The sequence below is a fragment of the Phaethon aethereus genome (genome assembly GCF_964289735.1).
Source record: "Phaethon aethereus genome assembly, chromosome: 5".
NCBI lineage: Eukaryota > Metazoa > Chordata > Aves > Phaethontiformes > Phaethontidae > Phaethon > Phaethon aethereus.
The window spans coordinates 64,473,375-64,486,462 of NC_138579.1; the positions used below are offsets into that span (position 1 = coordinate 64,473,375).

Sequence of the window (13,088 nt, forward strand, 5' to 3'; positions counted from 1 at the left end):
GACTCCTATGTCAAATAGAGTTTAAAAAATTGTCATTCTTATGTTCTATTGCATAATGAGGGGAAATCCAGTGTTTCTGATATATTGCAAAATTTTCAGAATTGTTTAACCAACTTAGGATACGTTTACTCAGGTGAAAGTAGACAGCTGATGATTCTTTTTTCAAGTTAGCCAGGTATGAGCTAGACTTCATGTTATTTGTGTTATTGTGGCACTGAGCCTGAGCTAACAAGCCTTACTGAGAAAGCACAAGGGTTCAGGTGACATTAAACATATGAACATAGATTTTGGCTCTTAAATAAACATGCTGTTATTATTTACAGAGCATAATGGCTATATGAAATATTTTGCAAAAAAAAAAAGTCAGGATCTCAGCTGAGAGAGGTTTACAGTCCAACTAACAGAAAATGAGGGCAGAGATGTTGGTTGTAAGAAAACCAGTGCTGCAAGGCTTTTTAAATAAGTGCATTCTGAGGTGAGATGGAAAGCAGGGGATAATAAAGACTTGGAAGTTGGGAACTTCTTGAAAGCATAGGCCAGCATAGAATAAGCTAAGTGAACTGGCAGTGGAAATCAGGAATGTAAAGAATGAAGGTGTAATAGAGAAGAAGAGGAGTCAAGGGCAGAAGTAATTGGAAGCAGCGTTCTGTAGACCTATGAAAATTATTTTAAGAAAACTGATAGATAAGTAGGGAAGGCCTGAAGAGAAGTTTAGTCAGTAGCTCTCCATTTTGGCCTTAAAAATCTTTGCTTCCATCTTGGCAGTTTCTAAATAGCCTTGCCTATTAACTTCCACTTAAGCCCGATCAGTACCTTTATTTAGAAGTGAACATTTAAAGCCAAAGTGCCATCTCAAGCACCCTTCATTGGTTACTTCCATTCTGACTGAAGGAACAGTAGGATGGCCCCAGCCCTCTCACAGTGCAGTCGGTGGTGTCAGTGTTGCAGGTCTCACAATGGCACTCTGTAGCTACTGGGTATGAATAAAAAGATTCAGGATGGTCACCACAGCCAGGGATCTTCACTGTTTCATACACAACCTCTTTGAAGATACATGTTTGCTGAACAGATGATACTGGTGGATATTTATATACTGGATCCTGAAAATTACAAGAAGGAAATACTTTGAAATTTCTTACGGGGTAGTATTCCAAATTTTTATAAAATAAAGGACCTGATGTGAGAACTAATTAAACTGGTAGGAAAATCCCACTGAGATCAAAAGGATTTGGATCAGCCTCTTCTAATTTCACTTAGATCCTTAGATTTCTCCATTCAGGAGGACTGATAGAGCAAATTTATGTCATACCACCACCAGACAATCTGGCAAGTCAGTTGCTTACTTGAGTTTTCAAATTGGAAAAGTAGAGGAGTCTACATAGTAATGGCTGCTTTACTGTATCTGTTTGCAACCACGAATTGAACACAAGTCAGCAATCCAGATTGTAATAGTCTCAACTCTAGTTATACAATATAAACATAATGTGTGCAGCCAGTTAAAGATATGAATTTCATCAGCAACTTTTCACCCTTCCCTTTGTGGTTCAGATTGGCTGCGTATCTAATTTCTTGTCAAATAGCACAGTAGTTACTCAACCTGTTCTTTCACAAGGCTCATCCTCCTGCCTATGTGTTTGTTATAAAGTGGAGAAATGGGTTATTCATACATCACTTGGAATATTTAATTCTGGTGCCTGAAATTAAACTTAAGATTCTCACCCTTGTGAAGCAGTATCCTGAGCACCATGTGGCATTGACTGTAATACAGAATTCGCATTCTTCTCTTTCCACTGCTATAGTTATATTGGTGAGCTGACAGCTATTGCAACAAATTGCTTTCCAGCAAAATAACAGCACATAACAATTAACTGTCTTCATCCTGTGTATAAAGCAAAAAATATATATATACTGGAGAAACATGTATAGTTATTTTCAACAGGAAATATTTATAGAAACAGGGAGAAATTGAGCCTTCACATTATCCTCAAGTGGTTCTATAATAGCAAGCTTTCAGAAGTATCAGTGAGACCATAGGATAAAGCCATTAAATAGAGCTATCTGTATGTTTGTTGTTAAAGGAGTTTGATTTTCTTAATCAACTGAAATGGCATGTCGGCAATCTTTGCAGAATAGTGATAACAGAGTACCATACCGCTTTCAATGAAATATTTTTATCTAAGTTTCTGTACAGAGAACGTGTCCTGTCTTTAAGGAGAAAGAAGAAGCAAGGGAGAGAAAGAGCAAAGGATAATCTATTTTTCAGAAGCAATTAATTACATACAGTGTTTGCTGAAGAAAGATTTCTAGATCAGGATCTGATGAAAACTCACCTGTATTCTGCTTGCCTTCCTGGTAATAGCTGTAGTGAAAACGAAGTCCTATGCTTACCTTTTATACTAAATCGCGTGTAACTTATACCTTGAGGATTTGCAGTGTGTTAATGCAGCAAGCATTAGTTTGGTACTTGGTGAAAGCAGATTAATGCTCAGCCAGACAGTGAGATCAAGCCTTGTTGAGAGGAAAAAAGAAAAGCAAAACACACTCAGGAAGTGATGGTGAAGGTTACTGTCACAATGTCTTTTTAGAAGTTTCACCAGCTTTGATTCAGTGGCATTTAGAAACAGCTGAGCCATTCCATAATTTGAAAGAAGGTTGAGAAGCCTATTTTTGGAAAAGAAAAGTTCAGGTATTTTAACTGTGTTTGATGTCAGCCCTCAAACTGGTAGGCTTTGAGTGCAAGCTGGTCCTCTGGTAATTCATAGTGGAGACATCACTAGAGTATTTCTTGGCTAGTAAATATGTTCCTGAGTTTCTCAGGGTATGAATCTTAATTCTTTTCTCTGAATTAGGTCTTATCCAGTGAGCTGCATATGTACTTGATTATTGATCTGTGGTCCAAGAAAGCTAGTAGTGCGAGTTTTGTTAAACCATGAGTAACTCGGCTTTTCTTTATCTTTTACAGTCCCAGTGTGCTTTTTCAAAAATAAAATTTCTATCCTAGTATATGCTATCCTGGTTCCTGTCTGTTACATGGACACGTTTTTTTTGACTTAGGTAAGGGATATCTGTATTGTGGAAAGGGACTATAAAGATGTCATAATGAGGCTCCAGATCTGTGTTTTCTGTCAGTGATCTCAGATCAAGTATTATCATGTTACAGGGAAAGTGCTAATATTTTTAACAGGCAACCATGCAAACTCAACTTGAATGCATTCCCTAGTTCGTCATAATACTAAAAGATTCTATGAATAGCGTTCCCCTGCTCCCTACCCTTTCCCTTTCCGTTCACAAGTTAGCAATGTGTGCCTCTTCGCCAGGATAATGACAGAGAAATAACTTTATTGAGCTTCACATATCAATTCTGGGGAAAATGACTCACAGTAGCACTGCATTTACTATCATCTGCCCAGAACAGCCAGTCTGGCTTTGTTATGACTGTTCTATTATGGTCAGTCTGACTTTTACAGAAACCCATCCACAAAAGAAAACTAGGCAAGGACATACAGTTAAAAGCATTTTATCATGAAAAGAAATTCTCGATGGCTTATTAGTTGTCCTGCAGATGGGATACTTTTCAAAATGGCTTTTACAAATGAGCCCTTTAAGAGTCTCATACCTTCCTGTGGTCCTGCAGACTGGCCATCTGTTCCAGTTTCCATCCAGGCTGCAATACAATTTGTTAATGAATTCCTTATCACACCAAAATTAGAAAGTGGTCCGCAAATTTTCCCTGGACATCTCCTGTAATAATAACTTTGTTTGAATGAGAACACAGATGAATTAAATATATAAAGAAGTCAAGAAAGCAGATATCATCCTTTTTACTAATATAAACTCTGTTGGTCTTTTGTGTCGTTTAGTGTCAACACAGTCTGTCTTCTCAGAGAAGATTGTCACTTGCTATAAATCACTAATTCTAGAGATGCCAGACAAAAAGCTGATTACAATTACTTTTATCCCTACTGAGGATCTGCCCTTTTCTAAGTACTAATTTATGCAAATTAAATAAAAACCAAATAAAATTAATTTGCAAAGGACAATACAGAAAATATCTAATGTCTCAGTTGCAATGATCTGTTTTGTGGTTTGAGGACATTGTACACATTTGCTAAAACCATAGTTTCACAAGCAAGAGAGTACAAGTTGAGGCCCTGCCATGCTGTTTATTCCCTCCCCTAGTCCTTGTCCTGGCGCACTCAGCCTCTTCAACTTGTGGCAACACGAATTAGGGAAATCGTTCTGACTAAAAGGAAAAAACTCAACCCAGCCCTCTTTTGCAGATTGTTGTTAATCCATATCAATTGGTTCCACGATGACATGAACAGCTGTAGCCCTGTAATTGATGGGATTGATTGGGAAGTGGGAATGAGGGGGAGGATAACAGGAAATGCTTTATGTAGTGTTCTCACTGAAGAGTTCATGAAGCCACATTGTAAACACAATATAAACTTTTTAACAGGGAGGTTTCATCCTGCACTGACTTCAAGGGCATTTGTTTCTGTAATCATCAGTTCTAGGTTGGTTCTCCAGCTATCAGCTCTGCTACATTCATTGTGTAAATATATGAATATGCATTTTGAGGGTAATAGGAAATTAGAAATGGAAATCAATTAACTATCAGTCTGTCATCCGAGGAGTGGTAATTTGATGAGTTGTTACTTGGTTGACTTTGATTTTGTTCCCAGACCTTTTGTTAGAAAAATACACTGAAGGAATTATTTCTCATGATGGGCAAGATACTGTGTAAGTATGTTTTTTTTTTTCTAAGAGCACTAATTCATACCTCTGGGAAATGTTTATATGCTAACTATACCATCCTCCTTCAAATTTATATTCCCATTAGATTAAAAAAAAGTCGTGGCAGTTGTGAAAGGAATACCAAATTTTATTTATCCAGAAATCTGTAATTTTAACATATATGTGAACATTATACATGGGTTCTGTGTTACTGAATTTTGTATCTATTTGAGAAATAGAAGTGCTTTCCATTTTAAATGGTTTATATTTCAATTTAGGTAATAATGTCGGAGGGAAGAACGCTTCCTTTTCACATGCTGCAGCATGTAGTAGTGGTTTTAGTATGTAGTTCTTAAGCAGTATTGCCCATCCTATATTTAGCAGTTGTCATTAGGCTTCTAGGCTGAATGCTGGGTGTTGCTCAGATCGTCAAAGAGGAATTATGGTGGCTAAGAAATTAAAAGATATTGTGGCATGTCCATACAGAAAGATTCAGACAGATCTGCGTATGTTCTGTTCATACCTGGAGCTAGCTAAGCAGGTCACAGATCTGGAATGTCTTTGCACATGGCCTTTGTGGATTGGGGCAAAGCAATCTCATGCTCTTTCTCCACCTTTCTAGGGCTAGCTTACTGGTGGGTCCATTGCGCAGAGTCCAAGCTCTAGCAAGCCCCATAAGAGGGCTCAAGTTGCTGCGGAATCCTGTAATTGCATTATGATTGGGAATGGAGGAGTTGGATTTGAACAGCTGGTGCTTAAGGGTCAAGACCTCTGTCAATGGAGATTGCTGTATTTCTGCTGAAGTGAGTGGGGAAATCTGGTAAATGCTGTAACAGAAGATCTGGCCTTCAACATGGACAGGGAGTTGGTTCATCAGAGTATAGGTAGTCCTGTAGATGAAGACTTTCCAACTTTTGTGCAAGTCATAGTGGACATCAGATTCCCATGGCTATGTTAATGCCTTAGTGGCATCTCAGGGAAATAAAAGGCTTTTCTGTATTGCTAATTTTTTTTTTTTATTCTATGGCTATTTCCTTTGGACTGTTTACTGTTGTGACCTAGCAAGGCACTGTTACTACTGCTGCCACAAGAGAGTACTTGCTTTGCTATCTTGAATCATTTCAACTAGAAGGGCTGTGATACATTCCGCTATTGTTTCCCTTTAAGTAGTAAATGCTCTTTTTTTTCTGTTTGTGGTTTGGGTGTTTTCTGTTTTTTGTTTGGTTGGGGTTTTTTTTAGGTTTTGTTTGGTGGTTTGGTTTTGTGTTTGTTGTTGTGTTTTGTTTGGTTGGTTTTTTTTTTTTCCCAAAAGCTTCTAATACAAAACGGAGAACTTTGTGTTTCTTATATGTCCTAAACTAATGAAATTTCATTCTTCAAGAGGGGTGGTAGTAAGGCTAGCAATTCTGTTACTGCAAGTTGTAAATCTGCCTTGGTTAAAAGAAGGTAGTTTAGATCTTTCAGAGAACTTCAGCATCTATCAAAGTGCTATTGGAAAACTTGGTTATATGTGTGCAACTCATCCAGCATGAGTAATAAATCTGACTGTTCTGAAAGAGGTTGTATTGAACTTTCTAGTGGAAAAAACCACAATTTCTGATATAAAAGACAGGTCTTAACCTGTAAATTATTCCAGCTGCAGACTAGCTTTAGCTTCTAATATATTCTTTTAAAAGTATCAAGGGACATGGTTGTAGGTTTGTTAGATTCATGGTTGTAGTTACATGTTTTAGGTCTTGTTAAATAGATATGTTACTGGGGATAATAGTTTCTGCATCTGAAAGCTGTTTCTTGTTGAAAGTATGTCTCAAGGCATGTTTAAGGTGCTTAAATCTATGGCTTAATTGATTTTTTATGGGTTAGAAAAGAATGAAGAGTTGACTCTCCTAAGTTTGGAGTTGTGCACTTCAGTGCCATCATACTGAGTATAATATGTGCTTGTGTCAAGTTTCTTCTGCACACAGGCTGTCTTGACTGAGTACCCTTCCTCTCCGCTTTTTTGTGTTTGTCCAAATGTTTTTCTGCACGAGTCCCAATTTAACCTGAGGTATTGAAAGCAAAAGACCTTATTGCTGCTAGCCAGTGATTGACTAAATTGATATCCTTGAAGTACACAGATTGCAAATTGCTTCTGAATCTGTGCTTCAGGACTCCTTGTGTGGGGTTGGTATTTCACAGTACAGTGGCACAGGCCTGTGTTAAGTAAATTAACTGGAGTGTTCCCTTTTGTTGTTGTTTTTTGTTGCTTGTTACTGGTGGGAGATTACTTTTGTCATTGCATTACCCCTCTATAAGCCTTTGGGGTTTACTGTAATTCTTACTAAAGTTGTCAGAGAGACCCTTGTTGGCTTTAGCGGTAACTGCATTGGATAGCTGGTCGCTATTGTTCAACACAATTTTTGCTGGTATTGTTTTAATTTCCCAGCACTGATGATGCAGAACTGTGAAGTAGCTTGTGCCTGCTGAGCACATAGCTGCATAGTTGAAACTAATTAGTGTCAGTAGAAGAGTTAATTATTAGTGAAGAATTCATATGTCCACTCATATGCAAGCGGAATACTTTGTCCTCAGGAGAATAAAGAAAACACTAGAATGCATGGGCTACGTATTTAGTAGCTGTCGTGGTTTAACCCCAGCCAGCAACTAAGCACCACACAGCTGCTTGCTCACTCCAGAGCAGAGAGAGTTGGAAGGGTAGAAGTGAGGAAACTCGTGGATTAAGATAAAGACATTTTAATAGGGAAAGCAAAAGCTGCACATGCAAGGAAAGCAAATAAAGGAATTCATTCACCACTTCCCATGGGCAGGCAGGTGTTCAGCCATCTCCAGGAAAGCAGGGCTCCATTATGCATAATGGTTACTTGGGAAGACAAACGTCATCACTCCTTCCTCCTTCTTCCCCCAGCTTTATAGGCTGAGCATGATGTCATATGGTATGGAATATCCCTTTGGTCAGTTGGGGTCAGCTGTCCTGGCTGTGTCCCTTCCAAACTTCTTGTGCACCCCCAGCCTTCTTGCTGGTGGGGTGGTGTGAGAAGCAGAAAAGACCTTGACTCTGTGTAAACACTGCTCAGCAATAACGAAAACATCCTTGTATTACCAACACTGTTTTCAGCACAAATCCAAAACAGAGCCCCATACTATCTACTGTGAAGAAAATTCACTCTATCCCAGCCAAAACCAACACAGTAGCATAGAATAATAGAAAGCTTTTGAGATACTAGTTTCCATTACTTGGAGCAAAAGTTATACATCCTGTATTTCCAAATACCTACATAAGCTGTTAGTCTTTCTAAGTCTTGTGGAAATCTTACTTGCAGCCAACAGCAGAAGAAACTAATCCTTCTGAAAAGTGTTCAATAAACACAGGACAGTGCAAAGAGCAATACAGATATTTATGTTATTGTCATTCAGTTATTTTTCTTGTAGTTTTTGTCTCACATAATATAAATACATTCGTGGCTGATTTTTATACCACAGTTCTGAACTTTCTTACCCTTTTTAGTGATGGAATTCTTACAACCTTTAGCTGTTTGCTCATGCAAAAGCACAGTATGATCTTAGCTTCTTATGTAAGATCATTTGATAACTCCAGTGGTATCTGTTAGGAAATGTATGTTATGAAGTTTAAAAATTTTATGTTAGGAATGCTTTTTTCTCTTTTTCAATTTATCATTCTTTCATTTTACCATCTCACTTTGTTTCTGAGAATTTTATTTTTCCAGTGAAAAAGAAATTTTTTTTTTTTTTCCTAGGAGTAGCTTTTCTGTGTGTGAAGAAGTAGAATTTTTGATCCTATGACCATTCTGGAGCATTACTGTTTTGTTTTAAGCTTTCTGTGTATGACTAATCTTTTTCAAGAAGAACATTTTAATGGACTTAAAATAGATTGGTCATATGGGCAAAGAGTTGACAAAGCAAGGGAGAGACCTGATGGGCAATATATTGAAAATCATATATTCCACTAATACATAACCAGATAGGGTTTCCTTTTTGTTGTGTGAACAGTTCTGGGGTCTGTGTGTTGATAGCTGAAGTGCAGAAATATTTCTATGAGAATATGAGTTGAAGAAACTAGAAACAGGGGCATGAGGCTGCATCTGGGGTGATTCTTTAGGTTTGTTTTTGCTGGTCTTGCACAGAGTAGAGAGACATGCTTAGATCTGTCTCACTCCAGTTCAAGTGATGCCTGTAAAGGAACCATGCTAAGTGTTGTCACCTTCCTCACTGAGCAGTAGTAGAGAGCCCTCTGGATTTACTTGAGACTCATGGGTTGTTAAGTAGGAGAAGGGTTAAGTGTGAATGAAAGCAAAACTATCTCAGAGAGGAAGACCAGTTTGTTTTTAAAATTTTCATTTCATTCTTAAAAAACAAACCCCAAAAATTTGAAATCATCCATAGAAGGAAAACCTTTTGGATTGTTGAGTTGCTTCAGGTTACTGTCTTTCTGTCTCAAGTTACTGTTTGTTGACACTAGAGCATACACACGGACTACCTAGGCAGCTGCAAATACTGGAAGCACTGGGTTCTTCAGCTGTGGAAATGCAGTATCCTCAGCAACCCAGCTTGATAGGCTACTAGCAGTCAGATGAGAAAGCTGGCAAGAAACCTAGTTTTCAATGAACTTCACTGAAATAATCTTTGTACAGTAAGTTTTCAACAAATTTGAGATTTCTCATTTGCTATTTACCTACAGAAATGGTAAATTTTTGGAAAAAATATATCAGATTTTTTTGGGGGGGACTTCTGTTTTAGAGAACAATGATCTTAGGTTGTTAAAAAGACACTTACCATATTATTATACCAATATTAGCATATTACTCTCTTAAACCTTATTAATCAGGAGCAAACTGAATTTTGAAATACAAACCAATATGAAAAATAAACATCTGAGTATTCATTTGAAAAACCAAATCCAATCTGACTGCATTTGACTGCTTTGCTACTGCATATGTTTCCTAAAAGTAAGTGCTTGAGAGAAAGCTGAGATACCTAGTTTAATTGACAAAACTTGCTGAGTGGCAAACCTGGCAGTTTCTGAGGTAGGAGGCCTTCTGGGTTTGTTTCTTGTCAGTGTTTACAACAAATGTGCACATTCTATCAAAACCAAAATTTAGTTTTTTAAAAACTTTCATGTAAATAATACTTCAAGACCCAAATAATAAAAAATGACTTGAGTCCGAAGGACGAAGGCTGCCATTAGTAGTTTGTGTAAGGAATGATTCAATTTTTTTTCTAGGTAACTTGTTTCATTGATCTGTTGTGTTCATATTTTCTTAAGCCTAGAAATAAACAACACAATGTTTCAGACACTTCAAAAAATCATCACTATTTCTATTATGTGTTGTACATGCTAAAAAGCTGGTTAATCATTTCTCTATGATGGATTTTAGGAAGGACTTCTGAAAAAAATGTGCATTTCTTCTAAAACAGGATGTTTGGCAGGACTATGCAATGTTCACACATAGACAACAGGACCTGCTGATTGATTTTAAACTACAGCTGTGATATGCAACATAAGGCTTATTTTAATCTTGCTGACAGTGTGCATTGATAACACAATAAAGTTGATGCAGAACAATTCAGCACACTTGGATAATAGATGAAAAGCCCATTTTATTTGGGTTGCCAAATAAAGTCTTAGACATCTGACCCATATTTTTTTTTGCAAGTGCAGTAATTTTTAGGGCAAATTGCTTAAGAAAAATAGGTTGAAATGAATGCAGATAGCTATAGCCACCCTCAGCTGTGATTTTAACTTTTTACCTGACCAGCTGTATCTGCAATATTCACTGCTCTTAGGGATTCTAAACTTTTTCTTTAAAATCCTTTTTCTTTAAAGGATTTTTTTTCTCAGCAGTCCTATGGAATTTTTATTCTAGGACATGGAGCTACTGTGCAGAATATAAGGTGCTGGAGAATATAGGGAGCTGTAGGAGTTTGACTGTGATCAGATTGCAAATCTGCAAAGAAATTTCATGAAACTATTGCAGGAATCAGTATTGCAGAGCTTTAATGAGGAAACAGATCTGAAGCTTACAGAAAAAGCTTTACAGGTGTCATCTCAATGTATAGCTCAATAAGAAAACCAAATCTTATTTGTTAGGTTTTATTAGTAGAGTGATGAAATAAAAAACCAGGCACTGTATTTGGCTAAATACCTAATGAAGGTGTGTTTTTCCCGACAATTACAATAATTAAAACCAGAGGCTTTATTCTTAAATAAAGTGGGTGCAAATTTAGCAGGTCCAAGCTTGAACTGAAGTCTTAACTTTTGGTTACTGTGTACAGTATTATACGCTGTTCAACCAAATTGGTGGTTAGCGGGTTCTGTTTCCTGTTCTCAGTGAAGGATGCAGCTTTTTCCTTTCTCTCCCATTCTGCCTTTTTTTTGTTCATATGACACTCTCCCCTCATTAACCATGCCATAAGAATGGTACTCTTCTTGCGCAGAATGAGTCCCAGGTATAAGTAAAGCAGGCTGTGGCAGGCAAGCAGACTCCTAGGGAGGGGAAGAGAACCATAGCCTTGTTGCCCCTTCTGCCTGCGACAGACCTTGCAATGTGTGTCTAAGAGTGAGAATTTAGGGTTATTCCTCTCATCAAAGAAACAATGATCTATCTCATCCCTCTAGACATTTTCCTGGCATTCTAGACCAAGACACCAAGTTTTCTCTGTTTTTCTGGTAGCAGCTCTCGGACTCCTGCATCCAGGTTCTGAGTACCAACAATTCAGTTTTCCTCCTTTTTTTTCAGTTTCTAGAGGATTTGACCACATGGTACTTCCATGTGGTCATTTTACTACCAGAAAAAATTCCAAAAGTGATACGAGCTATTGAAAAACATATCTGAGCTCCTTAATGTCACTGAATAAAAAAAAAATACAATGTGACAGCAGTCAGAAAATCACTTTCATTTAATTCAGAGTATTGGGAACCTTTTGTGTCCTGAGGGCTGAACACATTTTGGGGAGCAATGCACAGGCAATCATATTTATTCAGACAAATACAGGTTTAGAAAGGTTATTTGGAGGTGTGTTATTTTAGGTATTGTGTTAATGGCTTCTGGATTTGATGTTGTTTCCTTGGTGATCGTTGGAGGTTGAGTAGAGAAGTGCACAAAGCAGTTTATGTGCCATGCCATAATATAATCCTTTCATGCCCTCTCCAATCTACGTGGGAAAACCTAGAAATACTGTTCCTGATAGGAAGCAGGAAGGTAAAACACCATTATAGTCTAGGGGATGTGGATTATAGTGACCAGAAACATGCCATTATTTAAGGGCCTAAAAAAATACCTGGGAGGGTCTAATGAGACAGGAGGAGCCTTCCACGTTGTGTGACGGAGAGCTTGCACTGCACCTGGCGGTGCTGTGGTGGGATGTACTGGCTGCTTAGCTTGTCGGGTAAATACTCCTGTATCTGACATGATGTCAGAAGATGAAAAACTTTCTTACGGCACAAAAGCAAAGCTACTTGATGGCTGGAACCTCCAGCCAGAGTCTTGGCCAGACTGACATTGGAAAATATGCTCATTGTTCCCTTTAGGATTCAGGAGTCCCTCTTACTTTGCCAAGGACCCTAGAAATTAATTCCCCCCCCACCCTCCCCCCATTAGAGGCTTGGGACCCTCCTCTCCTACCTCTGTGGCAGGTATCAGGCAGCAAAGGCCCACCTGGCAGGCAGCTCTGCGTGGGGCTGGGGGAGCGTGGGATGCCGCAGGCACAGCAGCGGACTTGAATGGTGGTGTGGGAGGAAGGCACAGGGCAGGCATCATGCAGGGCAAGTTGAATGAGCCGGCCTGTGAAATTAGGGTTCCTAAATGTGATTAAAATTGTCTTGAAATTGGATACCTGTGGTCACCGATCGCCTTGGAAAATACTGATCTATGTTGTGCCTGTTTCGGCACAGTATTGTCCAGGTGTTTGAAATGGAACAGCCTAACCACTGGCTGCTCAGCTTTATAGGAATAGAAAAGTCACCGAGCAGAAATCCATTTGTAATCTCTGTAGTGCTGCCTGAAAAAGGAACGGTCCTACTCAATCGCTTTATTCATTGTGCGAAGGAGTGAGATCAGAGTTGCCGACAATGAAGCAGGTTTCTTGGCTGCCTGTGGTGCCCTCTAGCGGCGCGTGCGGGGAAGCGCCCACGTTACGGAGAGCTACGTCACAGGTGAAGACGGTTTTACAGCATTGCGGCAAGCAAAACTAAATGCTAGAGTTTAGAACTGAAACAGGACTTTTAAGCCTCCTGGCTATTGGCCAGATTCCTGCCCTGCTCAGTCCTTTCTAGATCTAGTAAAGCCTTTGGGCAAAAAGAAGTTTGAGAACTTTTACTGCAAGAGTGGTGATAA

The 13,088-nt window shown here is 38.6% G+C and overlaps 1 protein-coding gene across 1 annotated transcript; it reads right to left on the reverse strand.

The window, feature by feature from the left end:
- Positions 1-863: 863 nt before the first annotated feature.
- FSHB (follicle stimulating hormone subunit beta) lies at positions 864-1,878 on the reverse strand (the record flags this gene model as incomplete). Its single annotated transcript, XM_082000192.1, has 2 exons — positions 864-1,100; positions 1,720-1,878. The coding sequence occupies 2 exons, from the start codon at positions 1,876-1,878 to the stop codon at positions 864-866; spliced, it is 396 nt and encodes a 131-aa protein (XP_081856318.1).
- Positions 1,879-13,088: the final 11,210 nt, after the last annotated feature.